Source organism: Tachypleus tridentatus, chromosome 11 (genome assembly GCF_004210375.1).
Source record: "Tachypleus tridentatus isolate NWPU-2018 chromosome 11, ASM421037v1, whole genome shotgun sequence".
NCBI lineage: Eukaryota > Metazoa > Arthropoda > Merostomata > Xiphosura > Limulidae > Tachypleus > Tachypleus tridentatus.
The window spans coordinates 20,962,079-20,989,007 of NC_134835.1; the positions used below are offsets into that span (position 1 = coordinate 20,962,079).

Genomic DNA, 26,929 nt, shown 5'->3' on the forward strand with positions numbered 1-26,929 from the left:
TTTTATTAAGTAATTAATTTTCTACCACATACATATCTAGTTGAACTTAACAATGAATTATTATTTAGTATACTGTCCGTTATTATCTTCATTTCGTATTTGTATGAGTGATCTTACAGTGACAGCAAACAAAGTGGGATCATTTGGTTTGCTTTGTTTTGAATTTCGCGCAAAGCTACACAAGGGCTATCTGAGCTAGCCGTCCCTAATTTAGCAGTGTAAGACTAGAGGGAAGGCAGCTAGTCATCACCTCCCACCGCCAAATCTTGGGCTACTCTTTTACCAACGAATAGTGAGATTGACCGTAACATAATAACGACCTCACAGCTGAAAAGACGAGCATGTTTCGTGTGCCTTAACCATCAGGCCTGGGATCATTTGTTTTTCTTCAGCAAATTCTCACAACACAGATCTTACTCACTCAAAATATTCAAGACTGAAAAACAAAAGCAAATCTGCGAATTTCAGGCGCATCAATGTTTGATAGAATCCAACACTGCTTGCCCAGAATTTTAAGATTAATAAACCAACATTTAACAGATACAAAGGCTGTTTGCCCAGGAGTTTTGAATTGTTATGTAAGATCAACATTTCATAGAGACCAAAGCTGTTTGCTCAGAATTTGAGAATTTTTTTTAGATTGAAATTCAACATTCATTGAAGGTTGTTCGTCCAAGATTTTAAAAGTCTTAGATCAGGTACAGTAGTTTGTTTAGCCTAACACTGACCGCATTCCACACGCGAAGTCATGCAGTAAACAACTGATAAGACTTCCTTCTTCTCATTAGACACCTTCTGTTTCCTCAAGTGGGTGCTAAAAGCCAACAAATGAATATGCCTCTACAATAACCACTTTAGTTTCGTAAATGAAACATCGAAAAAAATTCTGTTTACTTTTTAGGTGTAAGTGAACACTACAGTCGATAAATAAACGATCAATCGAATTCAAAATGATTTACGTTTGCTTAAAAGGATACTGTAATACTCACTCTAATGTTATAAAAACATTACCTTTTAATCTGTAAACATGAACATTATCATAATAACCTTATATTATATTTGTTTCTAAGGTTATAAAAATAATGTGTTCTTTTTTTAATTACCAAAATATTACAAAATAGTACGTTAAAAAGTATGACATTTATATTCAAAATGTCACTTGAAAAAAAAAGAGTTTGACATACGTATGATGATAAGAGAATGTGGCTAACAGTTTTTTCGTAACTGTAAATCTTATCCAAAACGACAATATAGCTAAAACATAAAGTTCTGATGAGTAATTAAAAAAAAACAACAACAACATTCTTTGCTTGTGTATTAACCGATTTAATTACAAAATATAGTTTGTAAAACCTAACAACATCCAAAATAGTGAAAAGGGGTTATCATGGTCATGCGCGAGAGATATTACAGAGGGGTAGGGGGTGGGAGGTTAGATGACAAAATGATATTAAAGCTATAACTAGGGAAGATAAAAATGATTATCTGGGAAGTGGAGGACGGCAGTGTTCTCCCCCTTGTGGATACTCATTATATTAACATATTTTTCATTTCGATATAATTTTAATATTTTTAAAACTTGTTTGTTCTTTCATACAAATCTTGTTCACGAGTACAACATTTATCTTTTAAAATGATCGATTGTTTTAAGTCAGGCATTACTTGGACCAATTCTACCGTATGTGGTTTCAAATAGTTTTAAGTCACATACGACTCGTTCTGTCTTTGATTCTTTCTACCTGCATTGTTTTAGTGTTCTGCATTTCCTGGAGCCATACTGTTTTGGACTGCTCCATCCATGTTGTTTCAAAGTGCCTTAGATCCAGTTCGACGTATACTGTCTTGGACTAACTCATCCTACATCGTTTCAAAGTGTCTTATATCCTTCTTTACCATAACTAACTGATTATGCTCGTTTCTTCATAGTCTGGTCTCTACTTCGATCTTTACTATTTCGGAGATTCTACCCATGTCGTTTCAAAGTGTTTTATATTCCAAACGACCTTTAACATTTTGAATAATGCTGCCTACGTCATTTCAAAGTGTCTTACATCATAATTAACTTTTACTGTTTTGAACTAATCCCACCCATCTCATTTCAAAGTGCCTTGCGTCCTAATTAACTTTTACTGTTTTAAACTAATCCCACCCATGTCATTTCAAAGTGTCTTACATGCTAATTAACTTTTACTGTTTTGAACTAATCCCACCCATGTCATTTCAAAGTGCCTTGCATCCGACTTAACTTTTACTGTTTTGAACTAATCCCACCCATGTCATTTCAAAGTGTCTTACACCCTATTCTACCTTTAATGTCTTGAGGTGGTTCTATCAGCGTCATTTCATAGTGTCTTGAATCCCAAGTATACTTGACTGTATTCTCTTGAGGTCTTAATACAATTGATAATTAAGGTAGTCAGTTTGATAATTATATATGCCATTCTATTTCAGGGTTATTATACAACACAGAAATGAAAAAAAACAAACAAACAACAAAGTCTCTTTGAAGGAAAACCCTATCTTTAAATGGTCCAGTTGACAGAAGCCTCAGGTTTTAAACTGTCCAGATGGCAGACATATCGGTGTTCAAATAACCCACTGGACAGAAACCTTGGTCTTTAGCCACTTGACAGAAACAACACTGCACAACAAAGTTTTTTGCTTCTTGAACACTGTTGGGTATTCCTCATAGATTTTTGGCTGCTGATCACGAAAATCACTTCCAAATTTACCCATCACGTACCGTTTCATTGAAATCTTCAGTTTTACCAGGACATTGCTATAATGGAAAAACGATATCAGGGCAACTGGAATCCGTCAATGCTTGCTGACTATTGTTGGAAACTGCAACGTGATACACCGGACATTGAATACAAACGAAAATCAGGAGCAAAACACTTTTAATTATGTTGAACTTAATAGCGTATTAGAAACATAAACGCAATGGAATACGTCATTGCCGGTAAACAGTTAACTGTCTATTTCTCAGAAATCCTACGTGATGAAGCAAAACCAAAACTATATTTGTACATACCCACCAGGTACCTGTCACAATCAGCAAAAACTTTTCATAAAAATTGTTGTGCAGTGTAATTAAACAGTTTAGTTACCACAATAATTAATATTTAAATGATCCAGTGAGTCATAAACTTTGACATCCAAACGACCCAATGCAGCGATACCTTGATCTTTTAAATAGTTCAACGAGGAAAAATGATTTATATTTATAAATGATGTAATAGACCTAAGCCTTTTGCATTTGTAAGATTTTCCCATGGACGAACCTTGCACTCAAGTGGGGTGATTTTGTTTTTTTATAATTTGGTATAACATTTAGAGCGAAGTAAATATACATACATATAAGAAACTAACAATGTTTACAGTTTTCAATAGAAACCACTTAAACATCAATAGATTAAAATAAGACCACGCACTTAATGGAACACTTCTTTTGATACAATGAAACTCACGCCAATTGTCCTGCTGAACGTATGCACTTGCAACCAGGCAAGTACGAACAGCAACGGGTACGAATACAATACAGTTTTAGTAGGATAAACTTTGTCCAAACTGATGTCTTTTCCATTTCTTTTTTAACTTTTCCGAATTTTTATCGCACTCCTCTGAGAAGTATTTTGAATCTCGTTACTTTGCATCTTTGAATCACGTCTGTTGAGTTTGTGTTTTGTGGCAGTGAAAGCTGTAATTGATTGAATTTCGGTAATACGTCCAGCGCATGGTTGAATTCCTGGGTATATAAAGTAATGTAGACTAGGCATATAGATGTAACTCTCTCATACTTTCACTCAGACCTGCTAATCCCGTTCAAAAAAGGCCCATCTGTGATAGTGGTGGCTGTGACCACGTTCGTGGGGTTTCTTTCTCGTGTAGTCCTCTGGACGTTTTGGACACTTTCCACTGGTGGCGTCATAAGGTCCATATTCACAATCTGGTATGTGACAATAACCAGCCAATACACACCTAAGGGAAACAGACACATTAAAACGTCATTTTATAACACACATATTAAAATACTCTTAATATGTTGACTATTGACAACAATTAACATGACTGAGAGTCAAAGCCAATTTTTTGTTTGTCTTTTTACCATCATCTGACCACAACTCTTCGTAGTAAGGTAGACTTTCCTGGAGCTATTTTCTTATCTACTGCTAATTTATCTTTCACATTCGGCTAAATTATCTAAATGTTTTGTTTTAATATAATTTGTAAAGTAAATGGGTCAGATAAATTTGCCAAAACGAATTAAAATTGTCCAGTGAAATACTTGTCCAATATAAGTTTGTTTGTTTTGAATTTCGCGCAAAGCTACACGAGGGCTATCTACACTAGTCGTTCCTAATTTAACAGTGTAAGGCCAGAGGAAAAGCAGTTAGTCATCACCACCCACCGCCAACTTTTGGGCTACTATTTTGAAAACGAATAGTGGGATTGACCGTAACATTATAACGCCCCCATGGCTGAAAGGGCGAGCATGTTTGGTGCGACGGGGATTCGAACCAACGACCCTCGCATTACGAGTCGAGTGCTTTAACCACCTGGCCATGCCGGGCCTGCGACACCACATATTCCTGTCCTTCTGAAAGTAGTTCGGTAAAAATGATGTTAAAATCAAATAAAAATTTGATGAAAAAACCAACGTCTTTAACTATTCGTTTCAAACGAACTAACGCTCATGATAATCAAGTGTTTAGAAATATAATTATTAAAACTACTTTTACTGCAAAAAAACTAATGTTGTTTTACGAAGACTTCTATATTCTGATATAAACAGTTTTTATCATTAAAATACCTTCTCTCTATATCCGCAATGGCGTCTCGTCCTCTCTTGATTCTTAAACACGGTTTCTGGCGGTCAAAACAATCACAACTGCATCTGCCGTCGGGATATTCTCTTCTGTAGAAAGGAACTGGGCATTCCTGACACCTGGTGACAAAACATATTGGTAAAATAAAAAAAAAGTTTAACCTTTACAGTCATTATTTGATACAAGCTAATTGTTTAATCGCAGAGCTACACAATAGCCAATCTGCACATTGCCTACTGCGAGGAATCGAAACTTGGATTTTAAACTTAACGCTTATCTACTAGGGGATACTTATCATTACGATTTTTATTTAAAACCTGAACCTAGACATCTCAGTTCTTTAACACTATCTAAATGGATAAAAAGATATAAAAAAACGGGACTGTTTTCAAATGTTTCCACTACTGGCAGTTGAGTGTTTGGCTATCCCACATTAGAATGTTTCTACAACTGGCAGCTGAGTTTTGGTTGTCTCACTTTCAAATTTCTCTACAGTTAACAGCTGGGTTTTCTAGAATGTGCGATTATTATATATATATGAAGTAATTACACAGATTTTTATTATGAGAGAATAAGCGCTTGATACAGGAAAATATTTGAGGAAGTGTGTGCGTTTCTTATAGCAAAGCCACTTAAGGCTATCTGCTGAGCTCACGAAAAGGAATCGAACCCCCTGATTTTAGCGTTGTGAATCCGAAGACTTACCACTGTATGAGTGGGAGGCTTGACGAAGTGAGGTACAGAAGTTAAAGTTACTCATTAACATCTTACAGGGTTGTCTTTCTCGTGACGAAACAGCTTCAATCACGTGGCTGTAACTCAAACATATATCACACACGCAACTGTAAAACAGATAAAGTATTAGCAAATAAAAATAATAACGTAGGTGGCTCAGTGGGAAGCTCTTGGGTTTATAACGTTAAGATTCTGAGTTCGATCCATGCAAAGGTATAGTGCAGATACCCCATTATATAACGTAATACAAATTTAGCAAAAGCAGTTAGGGAAAACACCTCAAAGTTCTACATATGTCTTTACTTCTGTTTCCGTAACCTACATCTGTCATGTGACATTAGGAGTTTAACGATAATTTCCCTAAAAATAGTGAACAATGAATGAATGTAATGTGCAGTCAAACCAAAGAGCAGTATAATTGTTTATTGGGCCATTTACGTCTTTGTGGCATTATATACGTTATTTGATAAAAAAAATGGCCTTGCATTTGTTTTTAATCAACTGGCACTGATTACAATCCACTGTTAGCAAAACTGTTTGTTTTTCGATACACAGTAGAGCGTCCAAGTTCGCTGAGCAGCTACGGAAAGTTTTACCGTTGGATGCCACCCTTCCTTGACATTTTCTTGTCGCAAGGAAAACTGCTACCGAAATGAGCTTTTTTCAGAATTATAATTCTTATAAGAAGAGTCAAAGTGAGGATATTCAATTCAAATAAATTTATTCGACATGGTATAATAAAATCACGCATGTAGATTTTCCTTTTAATATACAAGCTAAACAACAACATATATATATATATATTTATACTCAAGTACGTTTTTCTCCATGCAGTTTTCAGGTTTATGTTCATATCATTGAAATATTTCTCTCAATCAGACGAAGAAGGAATTCCTTGTGTTTTCTTTGTGAAATTTCCTCAGAAAAAGAATTTTTCTTCTCTGATTATCCTGGCACAACCAGGTGGGTTAAGGCGTTCGACTCGTAATCTGAAGGTTGCGGGTTCGAATCCCCGTCGCACCAAACATGCTTGCCCTTTCAGCGGTGTGGGCGTTATAATGTGACGGAAAATCCCACTATTCGCTGGCAAAAGAGTAGCCTAAGAGTTGGCGGTGGGTTGTGTTGACTAGCTGCCTTACCTCTAGTCTTACACTGCAAAATTAAGGATGGTGGCGCAAATATCCCTCGTGTAGCTTTGCGCGAAAGTCAAGAAACAAAACAAACTTCTCAGATTGACCGTTCAATGTACACAAGATTGAAGAATCGGTAGTGATGTCTATAATGAAAAATGTTAGGACATAGAAAAACGTGAATTTTTTTCTATAATATACTTTTGATAAAAACACTATAATACACGGTTGTTTTCACAACGATTAAACTTTCAGGATGTACATAACAGACAGAAATTAGGTTATTATCAGGAAGTGTTTAGTATATAGGGATGGACCGGGAAAAATAGTCAACGCATATTACGTATTGGTCATCATAGCCTCGAATCTCGCTTAGAACTATCTAAGAGACTTTTATAAATACCTTATAAAGGTTTGGAGAAGCTATTAAGACCTTCTTCAGTTTAGTAAAAAACATTGATAAACCGACGAGTAGGGTTACAATACAATGTTCTACTGATTATTTCGATTCTGACGTCAGAAGGGCTAGCTCGCCAATACTTAAAGTCGTTGCAATGGCTTACTCACCAAAATGTTGCAATTTAACTCGGGCAGTACAGAAGCAGTATAGCGTTTCACTAATTTCAAAACACGATGTCCATCAAGCTAAGACGGCTGCCTTCATAGTGATTGGAGCCCGGCATGGCCAGGTGGGTTAAGGCGTTCGAATCGTAATCTTAGGGTCGCGGGTTCGAAATCCCCGTCGCGCTAAACAAGCTCTCCCTGCCAGCCGTGGGGGTGTATAATGTGACGGTCAATCCCACTATTCGTTGGTAAAGAGTAGCCCAAGAGTTGGCGGTGGGTGGTGATGACTAGCTGCCTTCCCTCTAGTCTTACACTGCTAAATTAGGGACGGCTAGCACAGATAGCCCTCGAGTAGCTTTGTGCGAAATTTCCAAACAAACAAACAAACATAGTGATTGGTATTCATTAATACTCATAAAAAAACCGTGTTTCGATACTCTTGGTGGGTACAGCAAAAAATTGCCCATTGTGTAGTATAGTTCTGTGCATAACGATACACGAGCAAACTTTATTTTTAAACAAATTTACACGATCAAAATAAAACCCAACAACTTCAATATTACTTCGTGGAACCTTACAAATGTCCTACATACAAACTGCTTTAGTTATAATTATTCTTTACGTAAAACTTACAAAGATAATTATTTCGTAACGTAATCTCTGGACAATTCGGTATGACCTCCCTCTCTTTCAATAATAGTCATCCCTACAAAACTATGGGGTCATAGGTTACATTTACAAATATTTGTAACTAAGGGCGTAACGGATAATAATACGATTCGTGAAATTACTTTTCCTTCCTTTCTCCAAAATACGAGCACCAAATGGGGAACTACTTTATTTATATATAAGACCACTGATGAAAATAATAGCTACATCTCGCCCTTCCAACATACTACTGTCAGAAACACGACACATTATAACGAGTTGTAGGTCATAATTTTCCTGCAGACAATGTCACACTTTTCTGGACCTTTGTTTATTCAGGTTTAGAGTTTCTTTTGATCAAACACGTTATGTTTTTAGTTTTGATATAATATATTTCATATAATAAATAGTATATTATAGTTTTTTACTGAATACTAGTTTATCCAAAATATCTTATTTCAAAAGATCTTTCCATGACTAATAATTTCAAATCAACGTGTGGCCACTACTTAAATACACGTGTGAAATATGTAGGCCTAGTTGATCCATCTCATCCGAGGTGTTTTGTTTTTTCCGCACCGATTAAACGATGGCTTTCAGAAATTATACATTTCACTGATACTTAGATGTTTAGGAGTATATATTACGACGTTCGTAATTAGCTATTTCAGCATCGAAATTACAAAATGATAACAAAGTGAAAACACACTCGCTGTTAGGCCTTATTTATACAGGTTCAACAGACATTATTTATGGCTGTTTTATTGTTAAAAGGCGTCTTTCAGTGGAAATTATGAGACTGTTTCAATAACAAAAGTAGCGTTTAGTTGAGTAGTGTATTTTAAAAGCCATGTTATTGCTAGAAATCGCTTCAAAACCGTATTTAAACCTTTATTTGAGAAAAATCTCTGCATATATTCGCTTATAACTTACGAATTAGTAGACCAATTATTACTTAATATCCACCGTATTAAGTGAAAATGGTAGGGGAGGTTAAGCTCCACACGTCTTCCGCGTGAGCTGAACGTGTCTGTGAATAAGATATTTTATTTGAAGCCTATTGGTTGTTAAAAGGATTGTCTATTTTTTGAAAACGTAGTTTCGTTAAACGTTGCTTAATGACACGTTTTAGAACTTTAACACAAAGCTTTTAAACGATAAATTAGAAGCAGGGTAGCATGACAACAGGACACGCAGACAACTGTGGAATATAATCGAATATTAGAATTCTATCGTCCCTCTTATATGATTTTCACACCTCTCCCAAGAGTAGAGCACAGATTTGCGGTAACCCTATGCAAACCATGAACCCTCTGATATCATTGAATAGACAATCAATCCTAGATATTGCTTCGCATTCAAAAGGCGCCCTCTGGTAGGTGCTATTTGAGATTACTTGAAAGATTTGCTGATAATTGTTTTTATATAACACATTTTGAGTATTATAAATATTTTGTAAAACCAACCAAACCGGCCCGATGTGGCCAAGCGTGTTAAGGCGTTCGACTCGTAATCTGAGGGTCGCGGGTTCGAATCCTCGTCCCACGAAACATGCTCGCCCTTTCAGCCGTGGGGGCGTTATAATGTATCGGTCAATCCCACTATTCGTTGGTAAAAGAGTAGTCCAAGAGTTGGCGGTGGGTGGTGATGACTAGCTGCCTTCCCTCTAGTCTTACCCTGCTAAATTAGGGACGGTTAGCACAGATAGCCCTCGAGTAGCTTTGCGCGAAATTCAAAAACAAACAAACAAACCAACCAAACCAGTTCTGTAATAAAATATAACGTATATTTCTTGGAAGAAATAAAATAAATTTATTAATTTCTCAAAGACGCATTTTGGAAAGGATGGTACTTCGTTTTTATAAGATTATTGATTTTGAAGATAACAGTGTTATAAGACTTCATTAAATCAATCTATTATTGTCTTCAGGTCCTCGGCTGTCTTTGTAACTGACTACAATGATAGATACGTATAATAATGTTAAGATTGAGAGGCATGGGTTGCTCTTTTGGTAGAGCTCTGAATTTTCGAGCTGGCTGGTTGGTGAGGAAACTTCAGCACTCCAAAAAGCTGTATATGCGTTATAAGAGTAACCGTAAATCCCTTAACGTGGAAAGGAAGTGATAGGGTGCTGCTTTTTCATTCTGGTCAATAGTTCAAAGTTAGGGAGGGTGGTAAAGTAGTAAATAGAATTAGTAGCTTTGCCGCAAATGCAAAACGACAAGAAATGACATTTGACATGTTCGTAAGAAAACGAACCATAACACACAGCTTCTGCTCAACAATTTTTTTAAGATAATGCTAAACATAAAGCAAGCTCATATCATATGTATGTGTACAAAAATTGCAAAATTAAAATAGATAATGTTTGATAAGATTATTTCAGTGGATGCACGGTGTGACACAGATGGCCATTTCTGATTAGTAAGACGATCATTTTATTACCTACAGTGCCACGTGGATATAAGAAGTACATTTTTTGTCTCACCCCCCCCCCCAATTCTATTTTCATATTTTTTCCTGCGTGTTACATCCTTGATCTCGTGCCATTGCAAAGACGGCTAATGATAGTTATTCTTATATTTACTAAAGCCAGAGGAAAATAAATACCCCATAAATCATTTATACTCTTTAGCGCGACCTGTCAAAAAACAAAACCAAAACTCACTTTGATCTTTTCTCACTTGGATGACCTTGAAACTGACTGTTGTTTGTAATTGGTTGAAGCGGATTATCTCGTATCCTTGGCCGATTGTTTATTGGTTGACATTCACACTGGGTGTGATTAATAAACAGTAATTTTTCCACTGCGTTGTTCCAGCCTGTTCGCATTCCATTACCTTTTAGATGTAGAGTCTGCGAAAGAATAGCTCAATACAGTTAGTGATATCGTGAAATGGAACAAAAAAAAATAATGACCGTCTTGAATATGTTTGTTTTTCACTTTTAGTTTATGTATTTAAAATTTTTCTTGAGCTCGGTTAAGTCTGCAAAGATAATTTAATATGTTAGCTGCTATGTTATTATACGTGCCACTCATTTCGTTTGGTAAACTAACCACACAGAAATTACCATTGTAATAATTACATAAGTCATCTCTCGTTTTCTTTTTAAGTGGCATTAAGCACAATAGCACTTATTTCTTGTAAGATATTATGCACATTTAGGGTTTCCATAGTAACATGATAATCCAAAAAAGAGAGACGTTTTCTTGGAAAAAAATAAATACTGATGAATTTGACTTTTTTTTTTACTTTGAGTTTTTCAGAAATTAAGAGTTTTGTTTGTTTTTTTGAATTTCGCGCAAAGCTACACGTCCCTAATTTAGCAGTGTAAGGCTAGAGGGGAGGCAGCTAGTCATCACAACCCACCGCCTACTCTTGGGCTACTCTTTTACCAATGAATAGTAGGATTGACCGTCCCATTATAACGCCTCCACGACTGAAAGGGCGAGCATGTTTGGTGCGACGGGGAATAAAACCCGCGACCCTCAGATTACGAGTCGAACGCCGGGCTATGCCAGGCCGAATTAAGAGTTATATCATTGTTTCATGCAGCTGTTAGAGCCTTATTTTTGTGACCTACATGGCTATGTGAAAGAAAACCAGTTGTTTATTCTACATTTTCATAGCATCAAACGTTGGCTGCTTTTGAGCTCGTTTTACGTAATTCTATAAATACAAACGTATCTTACTTTCAGCGTTAGTCTTCGTTGTTTTGAAGAATTATTATAACATTAACAAACTGTCGGTGAAACTATTCTATGAAGAGATTAATTCAGCCTAAAAGCAACTGTTATAACTTGCATTAAAAAGTAGTAAGTGATAGGTTTGTTTAGGACAGACAGATGGGGCGTGATACGTGTTGAAATTATTCATTTACTTCTAGAGAGTTTCCAGAAAATTCTACAGATTTCTCAAAACGAAGCCTTTTTCTATTGAAGTTGACTTTTTTTCAAATATTTAAATCAGTTACAGCACTTTCAGCGTGTATACTTACGCCACAAGATGCAAGTGTAAACGTGTCTTGCATATCTCCTGATCAGAAGGAAAAGCTAGAGTCCATTAATGTCTCGAACTTTGAATACATTAATATCCATTCGCTAAAGAATATAGTACAGGCTGAAAAATAGGGCGTGTTAGAAGGGCTTAATTCATCGGCTAAAGAGGACCAAGCGTAGTATAAACACTCGTGAGCCATAGCACGTGCTCCTACGAACAATGAGAGGAACACCTGCTAACCACACTGTTAATGGTGCGTGTATAAAGAGATTGTGATGACGTAAGCAACAGTTTTGTCCTATACTTTTTATAAGATATAATATTGAAATGTCCTTCGACTCATATCTGTGTTTCAGAGTTTAGTCAACAGTATCGTTTAACCAGCGACAGTCCATTCCTTTTCAGGATGATTCAGCAACAAATTCCTTTGGTAAGAGAAAACGAAATAAATTTCTGAGAGGTGGCTGTGAACTAAATTTTATAACAATGAAAGAAAAATACAAAAAAGTAGCAAAAAATTTGTCAAATTCTCAGAACGTATTCCCAAAATTTGGCGTTTATTACACATTACAACTTGCAGGCGCACTCGTGCTAGGAAATGAGAATCACCAATTTTTGAAACTGATCATAATAGAAAGTAAAAGTGCGTTAATGTTCATAACATCTAATTGACTCATTATATAGAGAATTGTGAGTTTTCTTATAGCAAAGCCACATCGGGCTATCCGCTGAGTCCACCGAGGAGAATCTAACCCCTGATTTTAGCGTTGTAAATCCAGAGACATACCGCTATACTAGCGGGGGGGGGCGTTATATAGAGGAAGATTTGATAATAGTTTGTTTGAAATTAAGCACAAAGCTACACGATGGGCTATCTGTGCTCTGCCCACCACGGGTATCGAAACCCGGTTGATAGTATTGTAAGTCCGTAGACGTATCGCTGTGACACTGAGGGCAATGTGATAATGAAATATCAGGATAATAAGTAAAATAAGTGTGCACTAGACGTTATCAAACCAAAGGTAAAACAAAACAAGATAAAGGAATAACATTTATAACAGTTTGATATACACCTCACCTGCATTTATATATATACATCTATAAATAGGGCCCGTTAGGTTCAATTTCTGCAAGCAGGGTTAATATTGTTCCCATATTGGACTGTAGATAATTGACAAGCACGTGTCTAACTTTTTAGTGCTGGTATTCTCTTCTCATTGTCTATAAGAACCTTCGAGGTAGACTTCATGATGTGTATCAGTTAAACAGACGTGTTTGTGAAAGTATAACAACCTAAAGAAATCGACGTTGAACTTCATACGAAGACGAACAAGGAAAAAAAAATGGTAAAACCATTCTAATGCAGTTTAGTCTAGTCAGTGAGTTCCATGGTTTGTTCACGCTCAGTTCGGGCGATATGAACAGACCTGATTGGGTTCACTAACAACTTTTCAGGAATTTTAAATACTGAGAATGTGATTTTATTGTTTGTTAGTGATTAAACAACAAAACTGCACAGTGGGATATCTGTTCTGTGCCAACCACAGGTATCGAAACCCTGTTTCTTGCATTTTAAGTCTTTAGACTTATAGCTTTCGGAGACAGCATTTCATTGTCAACCTGAGTAAACCTCTGCTGACATAAAAGTGAATGCTATGTCTTTTTGTATTACGCGTAAGCCTCGCTTTAAAGATTAAAGTATTAACGTTCTGGAAGAGTCGAGCTTGTTCAATAAACTTTTAGCAAAATATGTAAGAAAAGCAAAAGAGAATAATTAAAGAGATTAAATTAGAAATATTCCATTCTGTGTTTCTTTCCAACCTAATGCTTATGAACTTTTAATAAGAGTACTTGTTTCTACAGAAAAACAAATTCAAAAACAAATTTTATTAACTCCCTTGAGGTTTAAGATATATTGATAAAATGTCATGGCAAATCTTTTAATTAGTTCACGTTCCACATTCCATCTACACTGTTAAAAGTAATACTGGCAGCCTTGCTCTGAGGAGTATAACAGAAAGATGTGGACAAGGACACACACAAAAAAACACTGATAAAAAACTACACATATCGCAGGTGTGTATGATAAACATGCAAGGTAACTGAAAGTGATCTGATAAAGATATGCGACTAATTCTTGGGGAAAGAGGAAGTTATTAAACAGATAATGTTTGAGATTCTTGATAAATAGTTCAGTTTACTTCAATGTGAGTTGCTGTTTGGATCATATTGAGAACCAACGGGTTACTGTAAATCATTCTGAAACATTAACACCAGTTGTTATTTTTTAATTTAATTTTTAAAGCGGCGTCGAGTAAATATTTCAGAGTTTTATAATTAACTGTGTTCAACTTATAGATTGTTCAAATTAATTATTTTAGTTATTTTTTTCCGTTTTGAAAAACGATTCGGGTGTAACTGCTGTTCCATTATCCTTTCATTTCTTACTGAACGTTCAGTCACGTGGAGAGGACATTAAAAGGGCAGGGGGTCATTGAAAAAACCTGGGAGCACTTTTTGAACATCGCAATGTAGGTTAGTTTTTTTTTTTTCTGGGGAAGGGTGTAGTTGGTAGGGTAAACCATGGTTGATCTGATACACACTGGATAATCAGATGCGTCTTTAATGTGTGTTTTGTGTGTGTTTGTTTTTCTTATAGCAAAGCCACATGGGCCATCTGCTGAGCCCACCGAGGGGAATCGAACCCCTGATTTTAGCGTTGTAAATCCATAGACATACCGCTGTACTAGCGGGGGGCGCGTCTTTAATAGTTGTGGAACTTTATGACTGAGAAAAGGGGTATTTTATGGGCGCAAGAGCAGAAAAACAGGGGCTTGAGCCCATCCTGCCATTCCCCTGTGCACGTCACTGAACGTTGAACTAGATAAAAGCTTCGTTGTTTTAAAATGTTTCGGATTTCCATAACTGAAAAAATATGTTCAACATTATTTTCCTATTTTAAAAGAAATTTATTGATAATGTGTTTTATTAGTTGAACTACGACTAACTCTAAATTAATCTGCTGTAAGAAACTGAACGAATTTGCAAGAAAATTTAGCTAAGGAACTGTCAAATGTTTTGTTGGAAGAGAATGTAGTATACTGTGCCTCTTGAGCAGTGGTTTCCAACCAGGGGTGCGAGATAACATTTGTTTTGGCTCCCTTCACCTTTATTCTTAAATAAATAATTACTGTGAGGGGTGCGAGAACATATTAAAATTTTTAGGGGTGTGGGGCGTAAAAAAGGTTGGGAACCACTGCTCTAGAGAGACGACTTCTACTATCTCGTTTTGTGAACGAATGTACGAGCTCACACGTTCAGAAATGATAAGAAACGAGTACTTTAAATAGAAAATCCAAAAGTAATTAACCCAGTGTAACTACAAGGCAGTATTAACCCAGTGTAACTACAAGACAATATTTACCCAGTGTAACTACAAGACAGTATTAACCCAGTGTTCCTACAAGACAATATTTACCCAGTGTACCTACAAGACAATATTTACCCAGTGTAACTACAAGACAATATTTACCCAGTGTACCTACAAGACAGTATTTACCCAGTGTAACTACAAGACAGTATTTACCCAGTGTAACTACAAGACAGTATTTTAGAAAAGTGACCAAAACTTACATAGAAGTACAAAGTGACATCCTCTACCTGTAGTGGACCACATCTGTGTAGTCCATCTTCACAACAACCTGTCTCGTCGGAGCAACGGTGTAGAATAGTACAGTGTGGAACGTAGTACTTGGAGATATCCGGATAATAATCTTTGACCCGCACGACCTGCGGACGTGGGGTCTTGCATTCTGCTCTGCTTCTGATCTTCAGAAAGTGGTCATTTGCTCGACGGACATCTTCAAGCTCTTCAGCGTAAAGAAGAATACGGGTTGTTATATTTTACTTCTCTTTCGAGTGCAGTAATTTGGATAAAACTGGTCACTTAGAACTATGTGTTTCCCCAGATTCAAGCAAAACATTTTAAATATAGCTATAAAATAAAATGTTTAAAAGTCTTATGGAACTAGACAAAATGTCCCAAGTTATAAACTCTCTAAAAATGAAATATTTCCCAAACCATCATATTAATATAATCTCCTTCGAATCCATAGTCTTAGGGCTTGTAACGCTAAAAACTAGATTTTTATACCAGTGACGGGCACAGCAGTGATAGCCCTTTGTGTAGCTTGGCGGTTAACAACAAACAAACAGCATCGATAAACGTATGCTATGTTGCCACGGAATACACTTGACGTCAAAGAAATGCGTATGCTCAAATGAACAAAAGCAAGGTTAGTCCATGAAAGTGGTTTTAGTAAATGATATTGTAACATCATTTTGTACTCTTTAGTGGTCAGACAGAGGTTATTATATACTTTGACCAACGGTGTAAATAAGTGAATACGCCTACACGACAGTGATGACACAGTGTTGTCAATGGGTTGTATTTTTTTCTTTTCAAAGGTTTAAGATGTCTGTTTTTTATACATAACTATCTGACGAAGTTGAATGGCTTCTGAATCTTTAACGCCGTCAAGCGATGGATCTCACTACTAATCGATCAAACCAACTGCTGTCTTATACAAGTCTAAACAGCGATGGTGCATAAATATACAGTTGTGTTGAAGTAATTGCCGATATATATGACTGATAATTTCTGTGACCTAAATAAACAAGTGGGTAAGTCACCTTTGATATAGTAAATACGGTGTTGATAAAATCAGCATTGATTTCTTACATACACACACACCATGAAGAAATTAGGGTACGTTTACTACACTGTATACTCTAGTGAATAATTTATAAATTTCTGAACACAAAACGACGGCTCATTAACCATTAACCTTTGGTATATCATACATAGAAACATACGTGACCAGTTCCCAGTTGTCCTAAATCACTGCACGTGACCTGTACAAAGTAGTGGTCAGGTCAGACACGATACCTAAAGCGAACTACGTTTGAATCACTAAATGAAATATATATATATATATATATATATATTCTCACTTCCTGGTACCATTCTTTTCCGTTTCTTATGTAGTCACTTTTAGCAGTTCATTAAAATCCTAGTAGTGGTCACAATAGCACGTGTACAGGTCGCAAGCTGTCAGTTTATCTTTTACTCTTCCTATTCACATATTAATTAACAAATGACATTTCACTTGTGCTGTGTGTGAATACCACGCTATATAGGTATCACTTCAGCAGACGTTCGGTCATTCTAAGTGTTATATAAACAGTAGGTGTTACGTCCCTTTTGATCGTTTGTGTAACACTCCATGATCACGTCCTTCATGATTCTTCAATGTTGGTGGTAGGTTTTCCGGGCAGGTTTGTGCAATCATCTACATAGCAAGGATCAAAATCTTAAATACACTAATACTGTTGCTTTATTAAACTTAAGTGGCAAACGGCTTTATTTTATACTAACACACATATATAAAAGTAAGACAAGTTATTTCATTACTGTTTTTCAGACTTTCTGGATGCAAAATTGTGTTATACAAATCTTGAAAATTTTCTTCAATGCCTTATTTTTTGCTGACCTGCTGTACAGACGAACTCGACTACATTAGGCTTAAAGAAATGCCATATATTAATGTTATTGTTTATAATGAACGTTCCCTCTTTTTCCTTTCTAACTTTGGTACTTGCGCGAGATCACGTTGTTCTGAGTTTCTCATAGTTGGCACGAGGTTCTCACGCAGGCATACACACCACGTGCACCGCATACACAGGCGAATATTAAAGCGTTAACGATGAGACCACTGTACTACCAACAAAATATGTTTCACCTACTAGCCCAATAGATATATATTTTAGGCTGTTAGTAGCTTCATGATGTTACTACAGAATTTAATAACATTCAGTCATTTACCATGTTAAGAAAAATAAAATACAAAATACACGATATTTACTAAATATGTTGAGAGAAGTGAATGATATATATTTTTAATGTATATTTTCTCTTCATCAATAAACAAGATAGGTAGTGATGATGTAAGCTTTCCATACGGTTATGGCCTGAGTGATCCATTTATTTATGTTGGGTAACACCAAAACAAGTTTCCAATACATTTGCAAGCAGTTTTTCCGGGTGTAACATTTTATATAGCTGTCAAAGAAACTGTAAACTCTCATATAACGGAAGTTTATTTTCCCTAGTGACAATTTGTTTGGTTGTAATTAAGCGCAAGGCTACACAATGGGCTACTGTGCTTTACCCACCACAGGTATCGAAGTGAATGAAAATTATGGCGAATTTCTTACTTACGCACTAATAGTTATTAGGAGAAACAGTGTAGTTATTAGATAGTAAAGAAATAAGAAAACACGTCTGGAAGTTGGGATTACATAGGAAATGCTTATAAGGTAGCCTTTGATTGAAGAAAAAGAACCTGTAATATGAAAACGAAGAAGAATACATATTAATGTATGTAATGACATTACAAGAAATCCATTTACAATTATCCATGAATTTTCCAGATAGCTAGGTATATGCAATATGTCTCGACCTATAAATATGTATAATATAATATGATGTATCTTTCCTTCTCCTTTAACAAATTAGTATTCACATAATTTAACCATATGCGTATCATTATCCACATATATATTTATTTACAAAACCATACCACACTTTACCAACCATAACAAATAAGACATTTATTCTATTAAGGTAACGGACTGACCGTAGTTTAGGGGTAAACAAGCTTGAGCTCTCATTAATAGTAGTCGAAGAGTTGGCGGTGGGTGTTGTTGAATAGTCTTCTCTCTATAGTATGCATGTTCAAAATTATGGATAACTATGAGTAGATAACACTTTGGGTAACTTTACGTGAAAATTGCGAATAAAAAATTATTAGCTTATCAATTTCCGTATATGAGAAGGAACATGCAGTAAAATATACTGAACCACATAACCTGTCCCTGAAAATAAAAAAAGTCAAAACGCATAACTTGTTCCTGAAAATAAGTCAAGGCGCATAACCTGTCCCTGAAAATAAAAATAGTGAAAACACATAATCTATCCCTGAATAAAAAATAGTAAAAACACATAAGCTATCCTTTAAATAAAAAAAATAGTCAAAACACATGACCTGTCCCTGAATAAAAAATAGTGAAAACACATGAGCTATCCTTTAAATAAAAAAAATAGTCAAAACACATAACCTGTCCCTGAAAATAAAAGTCAAAACACATAATCTGTTGTTGAAATAGAAAAATAGTCAAAACACATAATCTGTCCCCGAAATGAAAAATAGGGAATCCATGAGTCCCTGAAATGCACCTTCAAATCTGCCGCTCGTGAGATTATGAACCAAAGGTAATTTCATTATCTGTCTGTTTCTGTTTTAAAGGACTGATTTGTGAGAACACATGCATTTAAGAGGAGGTGCTAAAGACACCTAAAAATAGAATGGACAAATAATAACAGAAAGATAAACGCAGTGACATAAAGAGAATATGTTTAGGTGTGTTTCATAATAAACATTTCATAACTCACGGTACTATTTTATAAAAATAATAACAATAGTTCACGGTAATAGAAACTATTTTCAACGTACATACTGAATATTGTAAGCTTATCTTGTATACACGTATAAATAATATGCTTGCGTTTGTCTGTCCGGTAAGTTTGTCGAAAATGTTTTGATGAAATGCTAAAAATATCATATCGTTAGAAATGTCTTCGTCCGAAGAGCCCGGATGTTATATTGGCTTTTCAATCAGAATCACCATTTTTTTTTTTTTAAACTTAATCCAACATCTTAATGCAACGAGTATGCTACACGATAGCACAATGTCTTGTGTTATCACGTGACGACTGGTTACGATTCTAACTTCAGTTTTTTTTTATATGCAGCGTATATAACACAACCAACATTTGACCCACGTTAATTTTCAAGAAAATCGATATTACACTAGATACAATAGCAACGGGCATTCTTGACTTCAGATTTAAAATACGCATGTGCAGTTTGTTAAAACCATATCCTTACTACTCAAACGCTTCTGTGTATTCAGCTAAATTTGCCTTCATTACAACTTTACATTCACTTTATATTGCAATAATTTAGCTTCGGTTCGTTTATTTTCCTGCTATAAACACCTTTTATGTATTTTGTTCTTTATTTCGGGTTTTTATTTCTTCGTTATTTTGAGTTTCTTTGTTTTATCTCCTGAAACCGTGTCATACACTGAGGGCTCATTACTGCTTCATATTTTGCACACTATTATAAATATTACTACTGTGCTTTACTGTTTACTTTACTTTATTAAATACATTTAAGTTTACGCAGTTTTCTTTTCAAATGGGCCAAGATTTATTGATGTAACACGTAATGCCTGCAAGAAAACGTAGCTTAAATACCATGCTCAAAAATAGAATAAGCAATATTCAAGCGAAGTGCATGAAAACTACCGCTAGGGTATTTGTAAACTAACTTTAGTTGTAGGTGTGTATCTAATGCTCGAGTGTGTAGCATAATTACATCGATTGTTTGTTTGCTTTGAATTTCGCACAAAGCTACTCGAGGGCTATCTGTGCTAGCCGTTCCTAATTCAGCAGTGTAAGACTAGAGGGAAGACAGCTAGTCACCACCACCCACCGCCAACTCTTGGGCTACTCTTTTACCAGCAAATAGTGGGATTGACCGAGACATTATAACTCCCCCACGGCTGAAGGGGCGAGCATGTTTGGCGCGACGGGGATGCAAATCCGCGACCCTCAGATTACGAGTCGCACGCCTTAACACGCTTGGCCATGCCGGGCCCAATTGAAGAGGCGTCAAGTTACATCGAACTGTGATTTGTTCACCGAACTGAACTGAATCTTGTATTTTAGCCTTGTAAATCCGTAGATTTACCGTTGTCCCACAGGGGAGCAGAGTATCGTAAACTTAGATTAAAGGATATTTTAGAGATTGCCTTCTTATTATCTCACTTAAATGGAAGATTAATATATTTTCTTTAACTGGATAATATATTATATAATTGATTTAAAAAATACATGAACGTACAAGTAATTCCGCTAAATGTGGGTAAAATAATGTAATAGAGATTAAAAATGAAAATATATTACATGCTACACGATTAACAAAAGTTGTTGTCGTTTTCTTAGTGAAAAGTCCCCCCAGTGGCATGTCTGTGGACTTATAACTCTAGAAATCGGGTTTTAATACCTGGGGTGGACAGAGCATAAATAGTCCATTGGGTGGCTTTGTTCTTAATTACAGACAACAACACTAGTGAAAAGCTACACAACAGACTTTGTTCATCGCAGGGTATCGAGTTTTGGATTTTAAGTTGCTTCTAACTCACTGGGGGACTGTTAAGAGAATAACTATCAAGTATGATATAGTGACATAAGTTAATAGCAATATATATCACGAATATTGTGATGGTTACCTTCATGCTTACAATACATGTAGAAATTATTGTAGTGTGGTCGTTTGATTTTTTTTTATATAGAATAAAAAATGACTATTAGTAATATTAATTTTAGCAAGGTAGGAGGTACTGAACTTAGCATGCAAAGATGAAATAGCGTTTAGTGATATTTACGAGGTAACCCGTCCTTTACCATTGAAACATGATCTCCATATGTTACTTTGATACACCACGTGACAGAAAAGTGATTCAACTTTTGCGAAGCAATTAAAACCAGGCTAGAATTCACAGTATAAAGTTGTTGGAGGATTACGTTACTATATAAGATAGGCCATCTGGAGTGAAGCCAATCATGGCTTTAATTAACTGAAAGCAGACACAACAGCTATTCGAAGAAATCTGTTACATGAACTGCACTAATGTTTTTATTCTCTCCTGTGCCCTTGAACGTGACCCATAACTTTCTTTTCATAGCTTTTACAAACGTAGATAAAAAACCAAACCAACAGAATTATAATATTCCCTTCTTTAGTTCAGTAATTACTTTAGTAAATGAAACAAGATAAATTATCCACATGCAATTAATTATTTAATAAAAAAATGTTTCCTGGGGCGTTTCTAGCAGTTATTTGTTGTAATATAAATATGTGTTATAACGAGACAACAGTATTGTTTTAAAAAAAGCTACAAAAAAACATCACTAAGTCAGCTCATCATTGGAACGATGGGTGCTCTATTTGTGTCAGAGTAGCACGAGTTGCCTTCCATCTAGTCCAGCAGATCAAAATTAGCACAACTATGCGCGGATAGCCCTTGTGTATCTTTGCACGAAGATTCAAAACTAACCAATTAGCAAAAACGTGGTTCAGTGGTCTTGACGACTGTCTGTTTTTTAAAAAAACACACACACAAAAAAGGGTTATTTGTTGAAAAGAAGCCGTACAAGAACGTCACCTATCTGTAAAAGTGAATCATCGCTAGCATGCTAATGTAAACTTAAGATTTTATGCTACGTTAGGTCAATAAAATACTTTCTAGAAAAGAGTAATCTCATTTTAATAATTTGTTATTATAAACTGTAAATACATTACTACGTTTTACAATGACATATTACTGTAAGCTTATGATTTGTTAAACGTACCGATCACCATGGTTGAGAAATATGATATATATATATATATATATATATATATATATAGGTATGAAAAAACTATCTTGTTTGTTTTTGAATTTCGCACAAAGCTACTCCAGGGCTATCTGTGCTAGCCATCCCTAATTTAGCAGTGTAAGACTAGAGGGAAGGCAGCTAGTCATCACCACCCACCGCCAACTCTTGGGCTACTCTTTTACCAACGAATAGTGGGGTTGACCGTGACATTATAACGCCCCTACGGCTGAAGGGGCGAGCATGTTTGGCGCGACGGGGATGCAAACCCGCGACCCTCAGATTACGAGTCGCACGCCTTAACACGCTTGGGAAAAACTATCTCTTTTCATATGTTACATAATTCTAAGCTATATGTCAAAAATATTTTATTTTGTAAAGTCATTCTTTCATTATAGCAATGCTTAACTGAGCTCGAAACTCTAACACAGGCTTAATGTTTAGAGCTTAAACTGTTTAAAACTACATTATGAGCTCAATCAAAAGCACCATGTTTTTTGAAGACACTGGCGTAAGTTTTTAATAGTCATTCGCTGAGCTACGAAACCCCTTTTATGAAATAAATTCGTAGAATATAAATCAATATTTTAAATGTATTTTTAACACCAACTGCATATATTAAACCTCAAACCTCAGTGAAGTATGTGGAGTTTCTTAGCATTAGGTCTTACAGAAGTGGTTTAATTAGAGTTTTTGTAATTAATAGGAATAATAGAAATTTTGTTCTTCTTACGCAGTTGGACCTTACTTTACTTCCGTTGCTAAATCACGGTCTTACTTTAGTGAATTTCTGTCTGCTTTCATCGCCGTTCTGCAATGTAATCACTCTACTGGCTCAATCAGTATTAGTAGCGACCTTTATAACATTGTTTTCAATAGTTATGAAAATGGACGTTAAAAAATCCTTTATTTTCACTTGATGTTGAAGTTGCCTTAAACGTGTGTTAGATAGTCTGCCTCGTAACGCTAGTGAAATATTAATAATACAATAATTTGTTACTTTGTTTATTGAATTTCACGCAAAGTTGCTCGAGGGCTAACTGTGCCAGCCGTTCTTAATTTGTAAGTGATAGAATAGAGAGTCTAGTCAGCACTATCCGCTCCCAACTCTTTGGCTGCACTTTACCAACAAAGAGTGGGATTGATCGAGACATTATAACACTCTCACAGCTGAAAGGTTAGGCTTGTGTGGTTTGTTTTTGAATAGCGCACAAAGCTACACGAGGGCCATCTGCGCTAACCGTTTCTAATTTAGCAGGATAAGACCAGAGGGAAGACAGGTTGTCATCACCACCCACCGCGAACTCTTCGGTTACTCTTTTATTAACGAATAGTGGGATTGACCGTAACTTTATAACGCCCTCACAGTTGAAAGAACAAGCAAGCCTGCGACCCGTGAATCCGCGAGTCGAGTTCCATAATCCACCAGGCCACGTTACGCTTATTACGCAAGCAAATGAGACAAGAATGTTAAGTTCGTCCGTCGTTATAAGAATCGTGTCCAATGTGTACTGCACTTTGACCTCCATTGAACCGACGTGTATTGAATTTGTGGTATTTCAGTTAAAAGGTATTGCTTCTTTGTAGAAATTTATCTTCTTTCGTATTAGACAAAACCGCTGTTTTATCAGCTGTCAGTGATGAAACATTCTGCCTATAAACTTGTACTTCGTATCGGAAGGTTATCTCGTGACATTACATAGAATGACAATGTGCATCCTTTTCGTATAAAGTGGGGCCAAGAGCTCCACAAAAGGGTGCACATTGTTTCACATCTGGCCCACACATATTACTTATAACTATCAGTAGATATCGTTTTCATTCTCACTGGGTCATACGAAAAGGTTGTCTGAAACATCAAGACTGCAGATAATTTATTGTTTATGTATAACGTGCGAAACTTATAAAAAATAGCAACTGAACAACTCGATAGTCATGGTAAAAGATCTTAATAGCTTGTGGAATTATCCACACGGACTTACATCAAGGTTATTCCATGTAATAACTATTTAATGGGAGTAACCAAAGTACTAGTACATAAAAATTTATGTAGGGGATGGATACGTAATGATAATGATTATAAGGCTAAGTATTAACAGTAAAAATAATCGTTTTAAATTATCAATGAATGACATAATAGGCATAGTATTATAAGCCAAGAATTCAAGGCTAGTCTTCTAACCAATTAGAATATTTACATGACTAAATACTCTGGAACCACTTGAAATTGAGAGTTTTCAATAACATATTTTAAGTTGATAAATAGAGACATAACTGACTTGACTTTCGTTTCCCTGTGACGAAAAATCATTCCCGCGATATATTTGGGAAAATTACGTCGTAGTTCATGAAAAATAAATTTATTTTTTGCAAAATGCGATTGTATAGGAGAATTAGTCTGGAAATAAAACATTAAAATTAGGTAATGCGATGTTCTAAAAACATTTTAAAGTTAAAGACTAAAAATAAAACGATTTAAATAAATTGGTTTGTTTTGAATTTCGCGCAAAGCTGTTGAAGGGTTATCTGCGTTAGTTGTCTATAATTTAGCAGTGTAAGACTAGAGAGGAGGCAGCTAGTCATCACCACCCACCGCCAACTCTTGGGCTATTATTTTACCAACGCATAGTAGGATTGACCATCGCATTATTACACCCCACTACTAAAAGGGTAAGCATGTTTGGTGTGACGAGGATTCGAACCCGCGACCCTCGGATTACGACTCGAGTGCCTTAACCACCTGGCCATTCCGGACCGAAAGGTGAAGAAACACGCCCTGTAGAAACCTAATTGAACACTTACTTTGTTGAATATTTTGGGTAGTTAAAACTTTCTCACGTCCTGTTGGCCCATATGTCCTTTCCAAATTATTCACTGCTTCCGGTGTTCCGTAGAACGTCTGATAGAACTGATGATAAGAGTTTACAGTTTCACTTCTGTTTCCGTCATTTGATTGTCCAGATCCACCCACTGGTGGCCAATCGGTGTATTCCTATAAAATTTGATAACCTAGAATTATGCACATTTGATACGTAATAACCAATATATATTTTCTCCATAAAATAAACGAATTAAACCTTTTAAAATACATCTAAAATCTTGTTAGTACTTTCTTTAATCAATGTTATCTAAATACATCTTGTTCTAGTACAAATAACAGCCGCGATACAAGTTACCAAGTTGGTATTTCAAGCTTGAATTTCATTTTTCTTGTAACAAAGCTGTAAAACCATACAAACCCCTGACTTCGTTCAGTTTTTTAGCACGAGTACGTTATTGTATTTAAGTGTAAGGCTATCTTCACAGAAAACCATGGAGAGTTTTTGAGAACTTAAAGAATCAAGAAAACCGACAAAAGAGGTCAATGTTTTTATAACTTTGAAACATTCTTTGTCTTGGAATATTTTGTTTCTCTTTTTTCCAATAATTAATTTCCTCTTGCTGAGTGTTATACTTCGAAATGTATCATGAGTATTTCTTCCAGTGAAATTTAATTTGTAGATTTCAATATAAACAGCATTATATTTATTAATTTCGCTAGAAAGGTTCTACCCCTAGTTCCTACCCCTCGCTAGAACAGCGGTAAGTCTACGGATTTAAAACGCTAATATTAAGGGTTCGATTTCCCTCGGTGGGCTCAGCAGATCGCTCAATGTGGCTTTGCTATAAGGAAAACACACACTTGAAAGGTCCGTCGGTAGGACAACGGTAAGTCTGAGGACTTAAAACACTAAAGTCCGGGGTTCGATTTCCCGCAGTGAATGAACGCAGCTGATACTCAAGATGGTATTGCCTTAAAACGGTTAAACAAAAACTCCAGAAAGATTTGTTTACATAATTGCTATAAAACTCGTGAATTAAGATTTCTGCACATAAAATCTATATAGAATCATACAAAAACAAACAAAACAGGTAATATTTGTAAACCATTTATTTATTTATTTACCGTTTATTTATTTCTTATACACCCTTTTGTGAGTTCCAAAGCTTCTGAGAGATGAACGTTATTTCTTGGCCTCAATAAAAGTATAAGGAATATAAGAACTGGAATAATGTGGCCATTAATTTGCTATAAAACAACTTTTAGTAATTTGTCCAAAAACAAGTATATTATCATTGTATTATAAAAGTATCAGGTTCAGAAGTGACCAGTCAGGTTATTCACGTTGAGAACCATAGAAATAATACTGCCATGCTTAAAGTTTGAAAACATTTACTTGTAGTAACAGAAATTATGTCAAAATAACAATCGTATTAATAAAATATCTTCAGTCTGTTTAGAAAACATTCAGTGAAGAATTTAAGTACGGAAAAAAAATGTTTTGAGAGGAAAAAAATACGAATCTGAAAGTCGTATATAAAATAAATAAACAGTCTTTCTAGCTTGCAAACAATTTATTTTTTTACAAATAATAATTATTATTAAAGTAATATTTCAGTTACGTTAAACGTAAAAG

At 35.6% G+C, this 26,929-nt stretch overlaps 1 protein-coding gene across 3 annotated transcripts; it reads right to left on the minus strand.

Moving 5' to 3' along the window:
• Positions 1-1,305: 1,305 nt before the first annotated feature.
• On the minus strand, positions 1,306-25,485 carry LOC143231737 (uncharacterized). 3 transcript variants are annotated; one of them, XM_076466361.1, is made up of 5 exons: positions 25,275-25,484; positions 15,542-15,777; positions 10,576-10,763; positions 4,814-4,948; positions 1,306-3,981 (listed from the first exon to the last, which is right to left on the minus strand). In XM_076466361.1, the coding sequence occupies exons 3-5, from the start codon at positions 10,737-10,739 to the stop codon at positions 3,816-3,818; spliced, it is 465 nt and encodes a 154-aa protein (XP_076322476.1). In that variant the 5' UTR covers positions 10,740-10,763; positions 15,542-15,777; positions 25,275-25,484; the 3' UTR covers positions 1,306-3,815. The 3 variants fall into 3 exon arrangements, with proteins under 3 accessions (XP_076322476.1, XP_076322477.1, XP_076322475.1); XM_076466362.1 differs by lacking the exon at positions 15,542-15,777 and having other exon boundaries at positions 25,275-25,485; XM_076466360.1 differs by lacking the exons at positions 15,542-15,777; positions 25,275-25,484 and adding an exon at positions 11,907-12,200.
• Positions 25,486-26,929: the final 1,444 nt, after the last annotated feature.